This window comes from Pelecanus crispus, chromosome 4 (assembly GCF_030463565.1).
Source record: "Pelecanus crispus isolate bPelCri1 chromosome 4, bPelCri1.pri, whole genome shotgun sequence".
NCBI lineage: Eukaryota > Metazoa > Chordata > Aves > Pelecaniformes > Pelecanidae > Pelecanus > Pelecanus crispus.
Genome location: NC_134646.1, coordinates 1,059,572 through 1,078,944, shown reverse-complemented (window position 1 = coordinate 1,078,944; position 19,373 = coordinate 1,059,572). Strand labels below are relative to the sequence as shown.

Genomic DNA, 19,373 nt, shown 5'->3' with positions numbered 1-19,373 from the left:
TACCAGGGTTCATAAAAAAAGGCTTTTGCAAAATTGATTTCTCAAGACATGCACAAAGGAGTTCCCATTTTTTCAGGGGATAACACTGGTGACTGAATCACTCAGTGCAAATTTAAACTCCTTAAAAAAAGGTAAGCATGCCCTTCCTTTCCACTTCTCTATTAAAGTGCCATTCATAATGGCACATGGGTACACTTAGTTGCCTAGCAAGCCCAACTGGAGCCCTAAGAACCCCCAAGTTAGGCTCTGGGTTGGAGCAAAAATCTCACTCCCATTCTTATCAGCACCATTTATGTAAGAGACAGTGAAACTAGCAGGACAGCTCCATCGCCACTCTGATTCCCAGCTAATCTAAATGTATGTTCCAACCACACTGGAATAAAGTCCAGTGCAAACAGTGAGTAGGGCTTGCATCAGGTCATGAGAGTCAGCATCTGGTAGCAAGCGACTACAGCAGTAAACGAGACCAGAAATATCTAATGCTTAAATACATGGAAAGGAGAAACTGAAAGGCACACACGGCTTCCGACATTTGGAAGTAGTTTAGTTTAAAGCTTACAAAAGACATCCTGATGACAAAAGTCAATTTAGGCAAGCCTATCCTAACATGAGCACTAGAAGACCTGACAACTAAAATGATTTAGATAATTATGTAAAACCCATACAATAAAGTACAGATTTAAATTCCTTTTTTTCTTTAACAGATTACATGCACCATGCTTAAAAGCCTCCCATTGCATTGTGCCTGAAGGAGGACCCTAGTTACAAAGAGAATTTTCAAGGGCTAAGAAATACCAGCCTATAGCCATGCACACAGGGGGAGCTGGGTACTTAAATTCTCAGCTATTTGTAATAATCCCCTCTTGCAGCTGCAGTGTCTGTGAGCAAGGATGGTAGCATACCCTTTCACCTGCTTTGTACTAAGTCCCAACACAGAAAGCTTGAGCATTACATAACACTACTTTTTATTATTCTCCCTCCTAACTTGGAAAGCCATCTCTCCATCACTCCATCCAGTTTGACAGCAGAGCTCCAAAATACCCTTGGCAAAGCAAATACCCTTTTCTTACCCCCCTTGCACTGGGTGGTGGGGGGATCAAGACCTGTTAGCTGTTAACACCACTACTGTACCATCTTCCAATTAAAGAGTAGCAACGAAGTGTCTTCCTTCTGTGTCATGTCAAGAGAGTACAGTCATACTAGGAAGACAGACTTGTCTAGCTGGGCTCAATTCATGCAATGTGTTTGCCTTGAGGATTTGCAATCGGCAAAGCTGATTTTCGTTTTAGAACTTATTCACATCACTAAAGCAGCAGCAAGAGCACTTCAGGCCTTCTCTGGTGGCTTTTTTATTTGTTGTAGTTAGTGCATCAACTGCCTTTTTAAAAGAAAAAAAGAGAACATGCTATCTCAGAATCAGAGTCCTCTTATCAATAAATCTGTCTGCAACTCTTACTGCATAAGTAGGCATGACGAAGCCATCTAGGATAGCTTTCTGGGGCCTGCATGCTTTTGTCCTCCTTCTTACATTTTGCATAGAAAAATAAGGTGGACAGACAACACCTGGGAGCCGCTTGCTCCTTGCTGCTGTGCAATGGTCAGCAGAAAGCAAGTCACACTGAAGAACCAGGCCTTGTTGTAAGGAAGCAAGCGCTGCCCCCTGTTACACAGTATTTCTGCTCCTGTTCTAGCATTGCTTTTCATCCTTGCTGTTTTCTCCCCCAATTCCAAACACATCTGCCCCACGATAAGTGCAAGAGTGGAGTTGAAATAAACTACTCCTTTCAACAATTTTGTTTTTAACACACAGTGAGTGTATGAGTTGGCATGGAAAAAGTCCTTCTTTCCTGGTCTTCCTCAAATTATCATTTTATTAAGGAATGATTTTTTATTTTAAAAAAGATCTAAGGAAGTTAAGCAGCTACTGAAGTCTATGTTTTTGAAAAATGCAAAAACTGAACAAGCAGCCTTTTATACTCATGCAATGAAAGCCCCAGTATGCAGTATATTATTCCTTTCATTTGCCACCCTAGACTGGTTTTAGACAATTTTACATGTGTATTCAAATATCTTTTATTAAAACAGGACAAGATAATTAAATGAATGAGTACTAAGTGGACAAACCTATTTTTATTACCAAAAAATGAAATGGATGCATTTACTGTTTTCAGTTTTTTCTTTTAAAATTTTAATCTTTTATTCACTCGTCAGGAGCCAATAAGTTATATAAATCATAGTAGTTTCCATTTCCTTACCGAAGCAGTCAACAAGATTTTTACTTATTTTTATGCTGACTCAGTAGCACATTAGATTTTTAGAAAGAGTGTATTGGTCTTTGTTTTTCCATAGAGATTCTTCTAAAAAACACTCCCTTTCTTGCGTAGGTTTCCGTGCAACCTCTCCCACGTTACTAGCATAGCATTGCGGCTCCCCCGGGAGGTTCCAACTGCAGCCATATCAGGTGTCAAGGCACTCGACGCCGTGCAGGTCCATCTGCACCTAGAGAACCAGCCCACCACGCCGGCAGAGCGGCCGCCACACGCCGCAGCCACCCCACCCCTTCCACCTCACCGCTGCTCTTTAAGGGAAGCCATGAATTACGCTGAAGCTCCATGCTGCAGGCAGGGGCAATGATTCCATCTCACAGATGTTAAACCAAATACTTCTGTATTTAATTAAGAGTTCCAGAAGGTTAAAACCATGGACAAATGCACAGAACTTCTGTCAATGACAATGAACTGAGGCAGCAACATTGTCATCTCCATGCTTTAAACAGTGTCTGAAGCAACTTCTAAACAATTACAATTTGGGTACTCATGTAGAACTTAAACAGTGATTTTTGTTTGCTTTACCTAGTACGAAGGGTTTTCAAACACTTCAGCAACTTATAACTAGTCCCACGCTTGCCATTTTCCCACCTGCTTCTCCAAGCAGGTGCTTTGCTTTGTATACCAATAATAATGTTTTTTCCCCCAATAACAATGCAATCTAGTTTCAATGGTAACACACAAAAGCATTCTAGTCTTGCTCCTCTTCATCCCCGTCCTCATCTTCATCACCTTGATCTCCAGATTCGATATCATCTTCATCTTCAACCTGAAATTAAGAAAGACCTGTTGTGAGCAGTAACATTCCTTACTCTGATCCAACCCGCAAGATAAATGCTGAGGGACTTAAAATAAGCTTAAAGCTAAGCTAAAATTATCATGCTGTATCAATGAGCACTTAATCAAGGCAGCTGTCATCTTGTAACATCACACAGTTTTTAACTTCTCTGCTAAGGATGGCTGAGTGCTGGGAGCAACAGCCTGCGTTCAGCACCATCAGTTCTGCCCCGTCCATTTGAGTCCGCAATTGCAGATGCGATTCAGTTCCCCTTACAGATGCGTGAACTAAACCCCACGCTCTCCACCAGGTAGGCTGAGGAGGAAAACATGTCTGTGCAGTGCTTTGCAATGGCACGAGTCAAGCTACCAATGTCTTCCGGGGTACCTTCTCCCTATTTAAGTCATTTGAAAGTCAGACTCAAAGATTCCTTGGCTACACTTAGAGCATCTTCACTGGCTACAAATACTTTTCAATACAAATCATAGAATCATAGAATCGTTTAGGTTGGAAAAGCCCTTTAAGATCATCCAGCCCAACCATTAACCTACACTACCAAGTCCACACTAAACCAATCAAGGGTAGACCAGACTGAACCATGTCGCAGACTACCACATCTACCCGTTTTCTGAACACTTCCAGGGATGGGGACTCCCCCACCTCTCTGGGCAGCCTGTTCCAATGCTTGACCACCCTTTCCATGAAGAAATTTTTCCTAATATCCAACCTAAACCTCCCCTGGCGCAGCTTGAGCCCATTTCCTCTCGTCCTATCGCTAACTACTTGGGAGAAGAGACCAACACCCCCCTCCCTGCCCCCTCCTGTCAGGCAGTTGTAGAGAGCAATCAGGTCTCCTCTCAGCCTCCTCTTCTCCAGGCTGAACACCCCCAGCTCCCTCAGCCGCTCCCCACCAGCCCTGTGCTCCAGACCCTTCCCCAGCCTTGTTGCCCTTCTCTGGACACGCTCCAGCACCCCAATGTCCTTCTTGTGCTGAGGGGCCCAAAACTGGACACAGCATTCCAGGTGCGACCTCACCAGCGCCGAGTACAGGGGCACAATCACCTCCCTGCTCCTGCTGGCCACACCATTCCTGATACAAGCCAGGATGCCTACCAAAATAATGCCTCTGTCCACCGCAGACTCTTTAAAACCCTGTTCCTGCAGCTGAAGCTAAACCAGATGACTTAACTACCAAAACATAATCCTTCCTTTAAGGAGGACTGTATGAACAACAGAATGCTTGCGTCCCGCTAGGAAACCCAGGCCCTGGCCTGGTGTTCAGCCACAAGAACTGCAGCACAACAGCTAGTTCTGTCCACCTTACAGCCACACGTCCAGCTGCAAGTCACAAGGATTCTTGAAAAAAACTGCCCAGAAGACGAGCCTTCCAGAAGCTGCCCTGACTGTTTGCAGTGCTGCTAATGATGCAGCCTACAGCTTTCTAGTTATCACTTACAAGGGATCATTCCACTGGTAATAGAATCGTAACACGGCCATCATTTGCTTTCTAGTTGGCAGCCAGGCTAGGCTGCAGCTCAGCCAGGCACACGGTCAGGTATCATTCCAGACAGATACGTGACAAGTAGTTGTCCTCACATAAGCTTGGCAGGTGCCTCTCCATGTCCCTAAGCTGAACACTACTGTCAAGAGGCAGTCGTCATCTTTTATTGGTGGCTGCCAATATAAGTTCAGAAAGCAACTCTGGTAGATTCAACAGCCCTCTATTTATAGAAAAAGATGCCTCACCAGGCCTGCGGGATCACGTATTGCCATACCCAGACTGCTCAGACCTGCCTGGGACCGGAGAACTCACTTAACCCATTGTTTTGCTTACCGGTACACCAAGATCCTTCAATTTGACCTTCAGCGCGGATAGTTTCTGATCCTGGTCAGCCAAAAGCACCAGAAGATCATCCTGTTCTTTCTTTGATTCTGCGACTTCTTGCTGAAGTTTACTTTTCTCATCTTGCAAGATAGCAACTGTACTACTGGATGAATCCAGGTGCCGTTTTAGTGATTCTTTTTCCTCGGAAAGGGCTTTCACTTCACTCTGGCAATAGGAAAAATCCCACACCAAGTTACACCGTAAGCATAGGAACAGCTGAAGCCTCATTTCCTACAACACATTCCATACGGTACCTGTAACAGGTCCAAGCCCACCAAGGGCCCTGTGGCCTTGCTCCCACACACTTCCTTACCCAAACCCCCCTTATTACCAACCAGAAGTAAGGTGGATAGAAGTCTTACCATGGCTACCTTCTTCCCAGCCAAACTGGATTGTCCATGTCACAGTAAAGCTATTTCCTAGACTGTCCTTAGAAGGCTCTGAAGGCAGACAAGGCCTACATTGCCAAGTGAAAACGCGAGGAGGAGATGCATCTACCTTCCCCTACGTAGCCTGAAACACTTAAGATGCTGAGGAAACAAACCACTTCCACCCAAAGCCTACAAGCTATTGTAGGAGTCATCCAAACTGAAGGCTGAGTGTTCAGTGACTTGGTTCCATGTTCACCCACTACTAACCTTCAATTCTTTTATTTCTTGCTGAAGTCGTCCCTCCAGTTCAGAGTTGTTTGCTGCTGTTGCACCGCTGTCTCCTAACACAGGATCTGCTGTTGCATTCTGTGGACAAGAAATTCAGTATCAGAGCACTGAATGCCTCACATAAAAAGACAGCAAGCCAAGACATTACACAGTCAGCTGTAGAATTTAAAAGCACATTTTCTTTTTACAGCATAGCCAAGGTGTGGTAGTTGTATACACTGTGCTCTGCAAGGCATCAGGAAACAGATCTGTGCTTCCTGGGATCTCAATAAAACACATATGCACGTGCACACAAGAAGGGGAACACAAGGTGCAACCCTTATTTCACAGAAGTTGCATTCTAAAGAGACCACGAGGTTTTTTTCTAGGCAGACCCTGTCTATTACAGGCCACCAGCCTTCACTCAGATGCTTCTGAAGTGCCAAAGCTTTTTTTTTTTTAATTCTGCTAACTATCTGAATCCCTGTACACGACTGTTAAAAACAGCAATAGTTTAGTCTCAGCCAGCCCTATCCAAAGTTACTATTTCCAAAATGTGGCAGCTGTCTAAGCTAAAACTGCAACAGGGCATGAATTCAAAATAATTGCTTCTCCAGTGATAGCAATTTTAAGCCAGAGCTCTAGGAAAGGCAGGCAGTCTGTAGGATGGCAGCGAGGTGGTCTGACAACTGGTGGCAGCACGGAGCACTTGAACATGCCTCTGCCTCACCAGCACATGTGGCCAACACATGTGCAATGGCATCTTAGATCAGAGCAGCTGAGACTCTTGACAGCCAAAGTCTTAAAAGCCTTCCTCTCTCAGATAATCTGTACATTCAATTAAACATTGATATTTTTCCCCGCAGAAGTCCTCTTTCTTGCAATACCGAAAATAGCATTTGGTGCACAAGTCAGAACAAACGAGCCAGAAGCAAGAGTTTAAGCGAGTCCAGCTACCACAGACCAGCTGCCCTCCTTCCATTATAGCAGAGTTGTCAAACAGAGCACACAGGAGCTACCGTTGTTCTGCTCGAGCACCAAACATCACGTATCTTCATCATTTCAATTGTTCGTGTAGCCCATGCTCCAGCAGCTTTATCTGTTAGCTCTGCTGTGGAAACATCTATAACATTTTCATGCAACTCTTGGTTTAAGGTCTCTAGTTCAACATTCACTTTCTAATGCCATTAGCTAGGTTTGAGAACACAGTCGCATTTATTTAACTATTCTGTAAGGATTTATTGCCTCATCTTTTCAGTACACAGCTAAAAAAAGCTCTGAAGCATTTGGAGGTCTACAGAGACAGGTGTACCTACCATTTGCCATTCTGCTGTATGTCAACCTTCAAATTAGTATCCTCAACTGTTAGTAAGAATAACGATCCCTCTGATGTACATGATACTATGCATTTAAGTCTCACAAGTGACTACTTCCTTTGACTAGGGTTTAAGCTTAAAACACTGAATAGCTGGTATTCCTTTGTTTAAAAAAAACCAAGGACCAATGGCCTCATGGAGCACTAGCTCCCAGATGAGCAAGTCCCCTCTTTGCTCATGAAGGGTTTGTCTAGGCAACACGTTACTACTTTTAAAACACTGTTGGAATCGCTTGCTGATGTGTATTCTTAAAACAAGCTTGGTTTAGGACAATAGCTACAGACAGCATAAGCAGGAAAGCAAAGTCCTCGAGAATTTGTCCCCAAAGAGAAAATAAGGAACTTGTTCACTGGTACCATTACTTGTAGCTTTTGATTCTCCATCTGAAGCTTAGAGATTTCTGCAGACTGTAGTTGTATCTGACTTCTGAGCATTTCTAATTCCTATGGGAAACAAAGGCAAAACATACTTTTAAGTTCATTTGATAAAGCAAGGTCTTAAGTTATGCACATTAAATTTTTCTGAAGTTAAACACTACCAGACTAAGTGCTTCATACTAACATACATGTGAGGAGAGCTGCATCTCTCTCGGTGAGAACACAGCAACCTTTTCTCTAGAAGACATAACTAGTCAGCAACGTGCACCGCTTCCCACCCTGCTCTTCGGAACTCTTTTCTGTGGAACGCCCAACCGAGGCACCTGTCCGAGCCTCAGTCATGTTTATAAAGGGGTTTCACACTGCTAGCGATCCCGTTAGCATCCTCCACGCGTTACCATTCTTGGTGTAGAAACCCATTAAGACTTGTCAATCTAGGCATTACTAGTTCTCTAATCTGCTAGGTACTTTTTGAGCAACAGCTACCTTAAATTCATGAATCTGCAGATATTTAAACACTTACTCTATGCTGTATGTCTAATACCCGGAAGCTTTCATATCAACATTTAAAGATACATTTTGCAATGGATAAACAGATAGATTTTGCAAGTCTGAAGAGTCAGTTGAAGCATCCTGTGCTGGCTTAAACCTGCTTAGCAAAAACAAGTGATTCATTTTTGGATGCATAATCTTGATGCTCCAAGATTAGTACCATCATCACATAAAGGTACACCATTGAAAACCATCAACACGCTCCAGAAGCGATGCTCCTCCCTGAAGTTTGACAAAGCTCCCTTCCCATCCCGAGGTACCCCTGTCCACTGCAGCTTTGCTGAAATACCACAGCTTCACCTTCTGTAGTTCATGATTGTGCTCCAGGCCTCCGGATTTGCTGGTCTGTGAAGACTGCTCTGTCGTTCCCATTTCCAACTGTGAAGACTTCTGTAATAGCAACAGGAAAATTAGCCATAGGCCTAGATAGACTAAAGAGTCATGTTGTCAGAACAGAAAGCAAAACTGCACGCTTGCACTATCAAAGTTCCCAGCAAAGAAGGTGCAAACAGGCTAAGAAACACACTTCATAAAGCTCACCGATTAAACGAGAGCAGCTGGGTGGTCTCCTAGGGTAGATACAAAAGCACCTTTCAACAATTCAAATGCAAAAGACATGCACAAAATAGAAAAAGCACGTGTCATCCTGCATTTTGACACGCATGCCACCAAACACAGGCCACCGTAAACATGTCTGAGGCATTACCCCCACTAAGCTCCTAGGAGACGCCTAGCATTTTGGGAACAGCGCAAAGCGGAAAACGCACTCATCAAGCCATCTCCCACCATATTTTCTGTTATCAGCGTGCAATCAGTTATGATTGTTTGACTGCCATCATAATGAGGACTTACACAGGTTAAGGCAAATTGCATTTGAAAACAGGAATGGGAAGCTGCATCAATTTCTGCTGAGACAGTTAGCACTTACCAATTTTTCAGTCACAGAATCCCTTTCCCTTAACTGCCCTTGCAGTTGTTCATGCTTGTTTTTCCATTCTTCCAACTCCTCTTTCAATTTGCTCACTTCTTCCATCTGAACGCCATTCATCTGAAATGTATCACTGTGGGAATTGTGATGCTGAGTGTCCTTTCCTAAAGGACAGAGTTTATAACAAAGGTCACCAACTCAAACGTCATTTTGAAGTTAGCTCCAGACACACCAACGGAAGCATTTATTGCCCGTCCTCCTCCCGCCCCGCAGGGCAACACAAGCCATTCTAACTCAAGAACCAAATCAGAGTATGTAAGAATTCTCTACCAAAAGCTGAATAAAGAGCTCTAATTTACCATTCCTTCTAGTATGTATTTGTGGCTGCACCTGCACGCAGCTTCAGTCCTTCAGAGTTCATCCGAAGTAAGTTCAGAGACAAATCATTCTATCGAGGAACAACAATTGTTTCCTTACATATTTTTCATCGTAAATAATCGTGAAGGCAGAACTACTTTTTTAAACCATGTCATACCCAGCTTATCAGGGATCTTGACCTTGGAATAACTTTAACATACTGTCCTGATTTAAGCATTGAGTTAGCAATCTCTCTCGTGACAGTAATAGGCCTCATCTTGCACATCTGACATACCACAGTTCTTCCCTAATTCATGCTTGCATTCACAGGCCCAACCTTCAGCACACACCATGGCCCATGTTTTCACGTTCTAAGTCAGAACAGGCAACAAGGGTTTTGGTCTCACTTAAGGAGCAAAGGTGTAGAAAGCCTCTACCGGCAGCTCCCTGGTAGCCAACAGTTCCTACAGCAAGATTCGGCTCTTAACCCTCACCAGGCACACCTGCAGGGAAGCAGCTAGGGTGGCCAGGAAGGGCTTCGCTTTTCATTGTGGGCATCTGAAGCGATACCGGGATCAGCTCAGAAGCTATTGCTAATCCCAGTTTTCCCATGTGTGCATCTACATGAACTGTCTGCTCTACAGCAGTTGTATTCAGGTGCTTGTTTTCCCCGTGAGCAGGCCTACGCAGCAGATAGGCCGTAGCCCTAGCGCTCAAACGAATCTCACAGAAAATGGTACTATGATTTCCAGAGACCCAGGACTTAAGCACAAAGCATGACCTCTTTCACATTTGCAAGCTGTCCTTTCAATTCTCACTGTTGCTTTAAAGGCACTCAAAGAAAAAAATATTATTTTTAGGTAATAGAGCGAATCTCCTGCTTAAACAAAATTGTTGGCGATGCTCAACATAAACTTAAAAAAAAAATATATTTTATCTCTATGGAAAGTTTTCATATGCTGCAGAAGATACAACAGCATGCCCGAAGCGACAGAAGGTTGTCCGCCGGAGCTGTTCTGTAGCTTGCCATAAATCACACAAGATCTTTGCACTGGCAAGATAATTTTCTATTATTCTTTCTGAAGCCTACCTAGCTGTACTTTAAGGAGATTATATTGGTCCTTATGCTGTTGGATCTGCGACACTTGCTGTGTAACTGTTGCTTGGAGCTGTTCATTTTGAGATGTTAAAGTGTTAATTCGTTGTTTTAATTCTTCCAGCTCCTGGTCCTGTGAAAGGCAAAAAATGGCACTTAGAGTAATAACACGTTTGAATGCAATACTCTCAGGAAAATAAATTAAAACAGAAAAACCTTTACTCCACCATTATACGCTACTAGTTAGTGACACTGTCAGTGCTACCGTGACAGATGAGCAGGAAAGCCTCACGCAAACCTAGACAGGTATTCCTAGGAAAAAAGCCTGGACAAGACAGAAGCAGCCTGTCGCACCAGACCAATGCCTGCTGAAACTTTTGGAGGAGACCTCCAGCATCCCCACACCAGGCACAGCAGGGGGAAGGAAGAAAAAAAAAAAAAAAAAAAAAAAAAAAAGAGAATGGTAATCATTTTCATTTTTCTCTATCAACTGAAGCCTGCAGAGATTTGGTCCACTTCAAGAGTCTTTAAAGAAGTCGTGGTAATTGCAGTCATCGCACATTCAATAAAGCCTCACTGGCGGTTCAGAAGTGCCCCTTAATTCCTCATGTACCCCTATATTTTCTGTCCACTCCAGATCGGTGAACTAAAACCACCTGCTTCAGTTCCCCATTAGCTCTTTAAGTTAATTAGCTTTGCTCCTCTACTTCTCAGTCTAAGCTGTGGCAACAAGTAAACTACTGTCAGAAAAGAAAATTTTTCAGAGTCCAAGCACAGCAGGTATACCCAAACTTCACTTCATTTCTTCATTCAGCCACATTTTGTCTGTCATCTTTTCAAAGGTGAGAGCACAGAATTAAGAATCACAGCACTTAGCAAAGGGTTGCAAGTTCTCCAGTTACCCATTTGAAAAGAAACACTTCAACACAGGAAAGACCAGACATACCCCAAGAAAACAATTAAACTTAACCAGTATTCTAAACACTGACATTTGAGTTGAACCAGAACTTGGCTTAAGTGTTTTTAGAACTGTTTCTGCATTGCTAGATTCCTTGTTACTTGTTTTGGAACATCAGGTATCGAGCCATGCTGCAGTGCCTCCGAAAGGCGAAACAAACAGCTGCTGGAGCCACATGCACAGTGTCACTCCCACTTACCTGCTCTCTAATGACTTTTTTGTAGTGAGTCACAATGTTGTCATGCTGTTCCAGTGTCTTCTTGACCTCCTCCTCCTTTTTATCTTCCTCACTGGACTTGTAAATAGCTTTACTTATGACACCTGTCAAAAACAGTTTCTGTCAACTAAAGCTCAGTTCACACAGCTTTTTTGTCCTCAGAACAGTCTCACAGCCTCACCCAGTTTAACCGAGTTCATGGCGTTAGAAACTTCACCTGCGCTTTAAAAAAAGCAATTGTCAAACAGGTTCAAGAGAATAGGAAACAGCAATTTTTTTACAGCAAGGTTTGCACCCTTACTGCTTTACACCGTTTCTGAAAAGCAATGGGTGTTTTGAGACCTTCCTAGCAGAAAAGGTGTCTTGCTTGCATTATGCCTCCACTGCAACTATTGCCCGAGCGCTTGTGCAAATAAGTGAAAGACTTAGGACTACAAGGGCGACGTGCAGATGAAATGTGATTGGGCAAAACCATCTTTACTGTTGCCGCTTCAAGGTTTTTTCCTTCTCTAGACTGATTTAAGTTGGGCAATATTAATAAACAGGACATTCATTAGATGTTAAGGATGATGACAACCTGTCTTTTTTGGAAATGACAGAAAACACTAAAGAAAAGTCCCTATCGTTTTCTAATAAGCCAGGAAATTCAGTATTTGTAATTTTTCTTAATGATTGGGAAAAAACAGCAAATTATCTAGACAGAATCAAGCTTCTATGACTATCACATATGCTCAATACTTTAGTCTCTATATGAGCACAGGTAAATACACCTCTTGGCCACAGTGTGGGAGGTAACTCACAGCATCTAATTAGGAATCATTTCACCTAAGAATATAAAGTTATCCAGTTAGTACAAGCTCTAATTATGGGCTTGTATTGGGAGTATTTTTACTAAATACTTGACTGTGAGCTTGGGTATATGATTAATTTTAGCTATTAGTCTAACGTTTTTCAGAATACTCCATTTAGGTATCATCACCCTACTTTTAAGAGAGCTATAATCAACACTTTTTTGCGATGAACTGATGACTGAACTACCAAAAGTACAGAAATGAGCAAAACATCTCACCTTCTAACTCCTTTACAAGCTTGGTAAATTCGTGATCAAACATCATGTGGTCTGGGCTAGAAAAACTAGGCTGCGGTTTCTGAGCAGCTCTAGAATAAAGCTCGTGTTTGCTAATGAAGCCAAGCTTCTCAATGAAGTTCTCCCTGCCAATCCTCTTCTCAATCAGTTGTTTCAGCTTCTCTCTAAAAGCAAGAGACAAATCCACCACAGTGCAAGACCTGAAAAGAAATGAACCCTTCCCTCCCTCAAGGTGGTTTTTGCAGTTAAAACTCTTGATTAGCTGTCTCAACTCTACACTGCCCTAGATGCTTTGCATTCAAGATGAAACTTTTCACTTGCCACTGACATCTGTTCTCAGCCCAGGAACACACAGGTTAGGAGGACCAATGCAAAACAACTCCCCGCTTTGCCCAGGTAGAGGCGGGTCAGTTAGTTTGCATCACGCAAGGAACACGCATAGAAAACATTCAACCAAATACTCAAATGCAACGCTTCAGTTAAAAGCCATCTGCCATTCACATAACCTTTCCCCCTACAATCCTCCGGTTTCTACATCATACTTACTTCCTATAATTTTCAAGGGAATTGTCATTGTAGTAGATGGAAATGCCAAGCAAAAGTGCACACAGGCCTTGGACGAGCTGCTCCTCTTCTCCAAGGTTTTCAGCTATCTGCCCTGTGAGCTAGAGCTCTTGTTAAGGATAGTTGAGATATTTTGTAAGCACAATACATGTAACATAGTTCTCCCTGTATAAATTCCCAGTTAAAATTATTTTCACATCTAAAACCAAGCTTGATTATTAAGTAGGCAGCATAGCTGATGAAACACTCACACAGCTATCTCCTAATTTGAAGGACTTGGGTAATCAGTGGTTTCCCTGAAATTTCTTCTCTTAGTAACTGTCTGCTTAACCAAAGAGATTTAATTGTTCCAAAACAGACTTTCAGTTTAGATAAGGTGACAGTTTAGCCTTATGTACTTTAGTCAGATTTTCTCCTGAAAAGCAAGCATAGAAATAAGTTTCAACAGAAGCAGAAAGCGTCCTTCCTACCTCTCGGGTATAAGTTTAAGTCACACTAAAAACATCAACAGGCTTGTCGCAATAAAAAAAAAAAAACAACACTTTGCTGGCAGAATGACATAGCTTTCCGCTGTACTTTAACTTACTTGCACATCTTATGGACAGGTCAGCATACACAGAGCGCTGTCAACAAAAGGCTGGTTATATCTCTTGCCTCAGTGCATTTTATGTCACACAATATCCCTGCAAACGGATCTAGATAAACATGTAACTTCAACATGAATAATCCGGGTAATTTCCAGGCAAGCAGTTCTACTCTGCAAGCAGGTCAAGGATACAAAAGGTATATTGGCTGGATTGTGAAGGAAGTGGGTGACAGCGATCGAGCAGTTGCTTAGCCAGGTGCAAAGCAACATCAGTAGTCCAACCCTGGTCTGCACTTTGCTGCCCTGAAAAGAATAAAACCCCCATCATTATCTTTCCACAACGGAGGACTAAAACACCAAAAAAAGCTGTACTGGTTCAGAACTCACCCGCTTTCAACTCATCATTTTAAAAACGACAAGTCATGTCTTTCAAAATACCCACTTGTTAGTTCTACTGAACACAGCTTTAGTGCTTTGATGAAACAAGTATTAAACCATTCATATGTAACTGCTTTCAGAACAAACCAACAAGCAACACAGATGTGAAATATGACTCAATGCACATTAGCAGCAATATAAAAATCATAACAAATTAGTTATGCATTTATAATTAATACTAGGGTAACATGAAGGAACATACACACAGCCCCTGTAAAAAAGGAACAAGGGGTAAATTAAGGGAGGTAGGGATTCTTTACCAGAAATGCATCACTGAGACCTCCCCTGCTGACTAAAAATTGCCATATGTACTTAATATCATTCTCTAAGTAACAAAAGGTAATAGTGGAGTGGCTTTTGGTTCAGAACATACGTGCATTAAGCCAGCAAGAGGAATGCTAACTGCAGTATTTTTGTTAACTAAGTAAAATTAGTTTTCTTGTGCAAATTGACTGTCTTCTCCATTGTGTCCCCCTTGTCTTTGCTGCAGATACTGTGGGCACAGCAGTGTTAGGACAGGCATACATCTCTTCCAACAGTCAACATCCAGACCAAGAAGAATGCTCCCTGTGTGGAAAACTAAACTTCAAACAAGCACCTCAAATTGGGTAAAGTCACTGGAAGCTCAAGTCAAGTCTCCAAGGCAAGATGAGGCACATAGAACTGCCGGGTTTATCTTCAAAAGGGGGCAAGAAAATACCCTGGAATGAGTGGTCACATGGATCAAGACAGTGGCAGAAGAGAGAAGTATTAACAACAAAGAAAGAATCTGTGCTTGGGAGTTATCTGCACTTGAGACACTCAGTTTCCAGCCTTGCCTCTGATAACCCGTACACTTCAGAGCTGAAGGCAGTGTTGTTTTTAACTTCAGCTAGGATTAAAAAAAAAAACCATACCAAAACAACCCCACCCAAGGTCTCTCGAAACAGCCAGTGAGCAGCAAGAAGCTCTTTGGTAGCAGGCTCCCAGCTACCCAACCGCCACTGTGGACCACAAGACAGACAGGAATTGAGTCTAGCAGTTCTGGAAGAAAACACCAAGCTCTGAAGAGACAGCCTTCAAGGACTTCCTTCTGAGCTACGGTGTATCACCATCACTAAGATGAAGCCATCTCCTTAAAGGAGAACACCACAGGTTACCTATGTCGAGACTGTAGCAGCCGTCCCTAATGCTGCACGGAGAGGAAAGGGAGCATATGGCCCTTTCACATCCCTGTCATCATCAGGACTTCCAGAGACCGAAGTGAACCATGTTGGAACAGCAGAGAATACAGCCGTCACCACCAAGTGCCCAGCACCTGCCTGTCATGTTTCATGGTGAGTACTATGTGCCCTACTAATAATCATTGTCTAGTCTTTGGTATAGGTTTGTCTGCAGCTTGTTGTGACCCTGTCATACTGTTGTATTAATACACAGACTATCTTCCTTGCTGCTACCCTTCTAGCTGAATGCCCCAATTGGTTTCCACTGACCTAGACCTCACTGCAAGCTACCTAGTCCCCACCAAACTCTGTTCTCCTCTTGCCCAGCTCATTTAGCTTTCCCCTTCACCATTGTGCATTTCCCCTACCTGCCTTGCACTTGGTAATTAGTTAATGACTTGCAGACAGCACAACACTTTCACACCTCTGCTTATGAGGTGACATTTATTTCCAAGACAGTCTAATGACACCACATGTTTAAGATACTCACTAGCATATAGCAGGTTTACCCACAAAGGCAAGACAGGATGCCCAAAGAGCTGTCTCACCACTTTTTATTACCCACTAGGTAAGGCTAAGAACTGTGTTCACACTGTAGTCTTCAGGTGAAGCATGAATTAAGACACTAGGTGACAAATCATAGCTCTTCCAAACTCATCCAGAAAATCATCTGCCACACCGCATTGGTGTAGTGAACTACAAGAGTACTGTCTTGTCAAGCAGCTTAGCTGAAGAACCTGCTGACAGCACAGGTCCTCCTTGCTATACTGAAGCCTCTCGACAGGCCATTTGCTTCCTGATTGCCATCTCTCAGAACTACAGGGTCACTTAGGTTCAAAGGGACCCTGCAAATCACATAGGCTTTACACTGCTTTCGCACGAGCGCACTGTAAAAGCGCCGGTTCTGCCCAAATGACTTCCAGATTAGGTGCAGCAAGAGCCTCAAGACACTGCGAACTTAACGCGTAACTTAACCTGTCCCAGAAACCCCTTTGGGGAAACAGGACCCTAACGCAGCAGCGCTGAAGGACAGAGTGTCCTTGCATCCACTCGATGGACAGACTCCACCCTCCGCACTTGCAGCGTGCCCCCACCTGCAAGTACCATTACAGAAGGGGAAACGGCCCTTTTGTCCTCACTCATTGCTCCTCACGCAGACTGCTTCAAAACTGCTGGGAATACCTCTTCCCCAGTCCTTCCGCTCTCGAGGTGGAGCTGTGCCACTCCCAATGTTCATCCGTAAAGTCTCTAGCAAACCTAAAAACAGACCACTTGGCTCTACCGACTCCACGAAGCTCCTATTTCCACAGATGCCAAACTCTGCTACACTTAATTGCAGACAGTCTGCATTTAATCCCCCAGTAACCACCCATGCAGCACTGCTTTCACCCTTCTGGGTTAGACAAAAGTTACTTGGAGCAACCAGAATCAGTCCAAGGAATGTGAAAGTTCAGACTGAATAATTACTAGAAAAATGGCTACGACACCCGTTATCCACACAAAGACATCAGTCACACAAACTTACTATTTGTCAGAAGATGGACTCACTTCTCCCCTAACTGAACAAAAAGAAATGCCTGCTTCAAACAGAACAACCAAGCAATGCTAGAAACCCCTTGCCCCTCACTTACGTTTGCAAATACAGGCTCTTATTGTCCCAACGCTATTAGCCAGTTCATATGTGCTGGGAATAACCCCTGTAACCAGCATTCCTGCCCTACAGCGCGTTGTCCTACCTCGTGCTTCTTAAGAGAACACTGGCAGAAGTGTCGCTTATCTTGTCAGAAACCAAGTTAGTTTTCCTTGTGAGAGCCCACAGTCACAGCACACGTTATCTGCTGGAAGCAGTCGCAAACCACATTTATTCTGAAGCACTGCATGCTATTCTGAGGTCAAATTAACATGTTCTGCCTCAGGATTTCCACACAGTCCAAAACACCCTCGCAAAAATAAAACACACAGCCATTTTCTAGCCATACGTGGTAACACCTGCTGTGATAGATGACAGCTCTCCATGGCTGCTGTTCTAAAAATCAGGGCTGGTAACAATACAACCCCACCCCTCAGGACAACTGCCATCTATGTGGTCAATAAAAGCAGACAAGTCCACAGCAGCGATGTTTCAGAATTGTTTTTTTCTGCCGCTGCTAACCAACTGAGCAGTGCTTTCAGGCTGTGTTACTTCAAGTCAAACAACTCGCTTCTGGGGTCATTTGCTAGTCACGAGATCCCTGCTATTCACACCTAGTACCTCCAAGGTTAAAACTTCTGCTGTTAAGTAGAACTTACAAAAGTGGCCGGAAGGCAGGTTAAACACAGGGCTTTTTTCTTTTAGCAGTCAGGAAATCAGCAGCATGTTCCCACTTCAGATTGTACCAGCTGTTTGCTACAGGCCATTCCGAGAAAACAGCATTTCTAGCAGTTTTAATTTTTCTTACAAGAAAGCGCATCTGTTAGGTGAACAGATGGCGAATGAGCCCGACCCACTGGAAAGAAAGCACCCGTGCTACCCAAGATCTTTATCCCATAGTTTTGTGGAGCACCCCCAGAAAATCCCCTGGAGACACAGAAAGAGCTTATTATTCTAGGTAAAAACCCAAACCCAACTGCAACACAAAGCTGTAAGTGGAAACACGTCAAAAAGCAGTTAAAGAAAACCTCCCCAGCAAAACCCAAGACAAGAGGAAAAGGCCTGCTTTTGGCAAGAAAATGCCGAAGCTGTGCCAAGAAATACATACCCGTCTGTCGATCTTATCACCCTGCAAGTTACATACATATTACTTGAGAACCTTGAAGTGGAACACATTTCAGAAACATCCCCCAAAGTTTGAGTCCCTTGTATCATTTAAGGCTGAAGAGCCACAGGCAGTTTTATTGACTCAAATTTACCTTAGACAAAAATGCCAGGAAAAGGATAAAAAGGAGTACTGCCTATTTTCAGCTAAAGCAGATAAAACACATCACATGAACAAACTCAAAATTCCAGCTTTCTGCCATTGTGCTCCTCCACAGGAAAAGCCTAATTGCTGCCACTTAACTAGCTCCTTATTACTACAACCATTCAGGGAAAAAGTATGCGTAACAGAAGGGAATGTCACGGGGAACCGTGGGCTAGGAGGTGAAGTCCACTGGCTTGTCATTTGCAAAGCCAGGTGTTAACACGGTGAACAAGTTCAGAAAAGCTTTTCGCTTTTAATAGCAAAACCAACAGCAATCAATACATGATAGCCTGGTATCTTCAAGATGGTTCAAGTTAGCAGTTACAGGTTAAATACTAACCAGGCAGTTCAGCAACAAAACGTGACTGGGGATCCCGCCCATTTGCCTTGTCTTTTACGCAAAGTTTAAGCCCTAGAACTTTAGGACCCTCTGCCTACTGACAGTAGAATGGCAATTGTTGATGAAAAAGCAAGATTTGCTGCTTTCCTCCTCCCCCTGAAGCACAGAGTGCTTTAAGCAAAGCTTAAAAGCCTTCTGCGAAAGAGAGAGAATCCTCCTCATTAAGCTAGCGCTCGTATCTTCCCGTGATACACCTGCACAAGAGCAGTATTCTTCCTGGATACCCGGAGTTTTAACCGAAAGCGGGGGGCAGTCGGTGCCGTACCTGCGAGAGGATGTTGGTGCACTGCTGCAGCAGCGACACCGGCGGGTTGCCGATGCTCGTCGCTAGCTGAACTCTCAGGAGCTGTTCTTTCAGAGTGGCGTTTTCCTGTAACGCGTGGGCCAGCGCCACAGCGGCACACCAGTTTGAGAGAGAGTCCGTGGAAAAGAGGCCCCCACAGAGGAGCTGACCGGCTGAGACCGAGTTACCTGTAGCTACCAGGATGGCCAACAGGTACAAGTGAGATTAAAACTAGCCACAAAACCGGCAAAATATTTAAGACATGAACATACAGTTAAAACCCAGAAAAACGTAACTAGCAAAGTTTTAGAGAAATCATAAGCCAAATCATCTTGCTTGCACCAGACACTTAATGGCAGGTAAATCATTTTGCAAAAGAGACCAG

At 43.5% G+C, this 19,373-nt stretch overlaps 1 protein-coding gene across 5 annotated transcripts in view; it reads right to left on the bottom strand.

Annotated features, from left to right (window-relative positions):
• Positions 1 to 2,650: 2,650 nt before the first annotated feature.
• Positions 2,651 to 19,373, bottom strand: part of USO1 (USO1 vesicle transport factor) — a 37,050-nt gene continuing 20,327 nt past the window's right edge. For 2 of the 5 annotated variants that reach the window (XM_075709844.1, XM_075709848.1), the window contains 13 exons: positions 18,971 to 19,182; positions 18,105 to 18,125; positions 13,919 to 14,029; positions 13,123 to 13,241; positions 12,559 to 12,740; positions 11,472 to 11,593; positions 10,309 to 10,447; positions 8,862 to 9,025; positions 8,234 to 8,323; positions 7,361 to 7,447; positions 5,629 to 5,727; positions 4,940 to 5,155; positions 2,651 to 3,096 (listed from right to left, as the gene is read on the bottom strand). In XM_075709844.1, coding sequence (XP_075565959.1) covers positions 3,019 to 3,096; positions 4,940 to 5,155; positions 5,629 to 5,727; positions 7,361 to 7,447; positions 8,234 to 8,323; positions 8,862 to 9,025; positions 10,309 to 10,447; positions 11,472 to 11,593; positions 12,559 to 12,740; positions 13,123 to 13,241; positions 13,919 to 14,029; positions 18,105 to 18,125; positions 18,971 to 19,182 — 1,640 coding nt within the window. In that variant the 3' untranslated portion in view covers positions 2,651 to 3,018. The remainder of the gene's footprint in view (positions 3,097 to 4,939; positions 5,156 to 5,628; positions 5,728 to 7,360; positions 7,448 to 8,233; positions 8,324 to 8,861; positions 9,026 to 10,308; positions 10,448 to 11,471; positions 11,594 to 12,558; positions 12,741 to 13,122; positions 13,242 to 13,918; positions 14,030 to 18,104; positions 18,126 to 18,970; positions 19,183 to 19,373) is intronic. The other 3 variants (XM_075709843.1, XM_075709846.1, XM_075709847.1) reach the window with 3 other exon arrangements.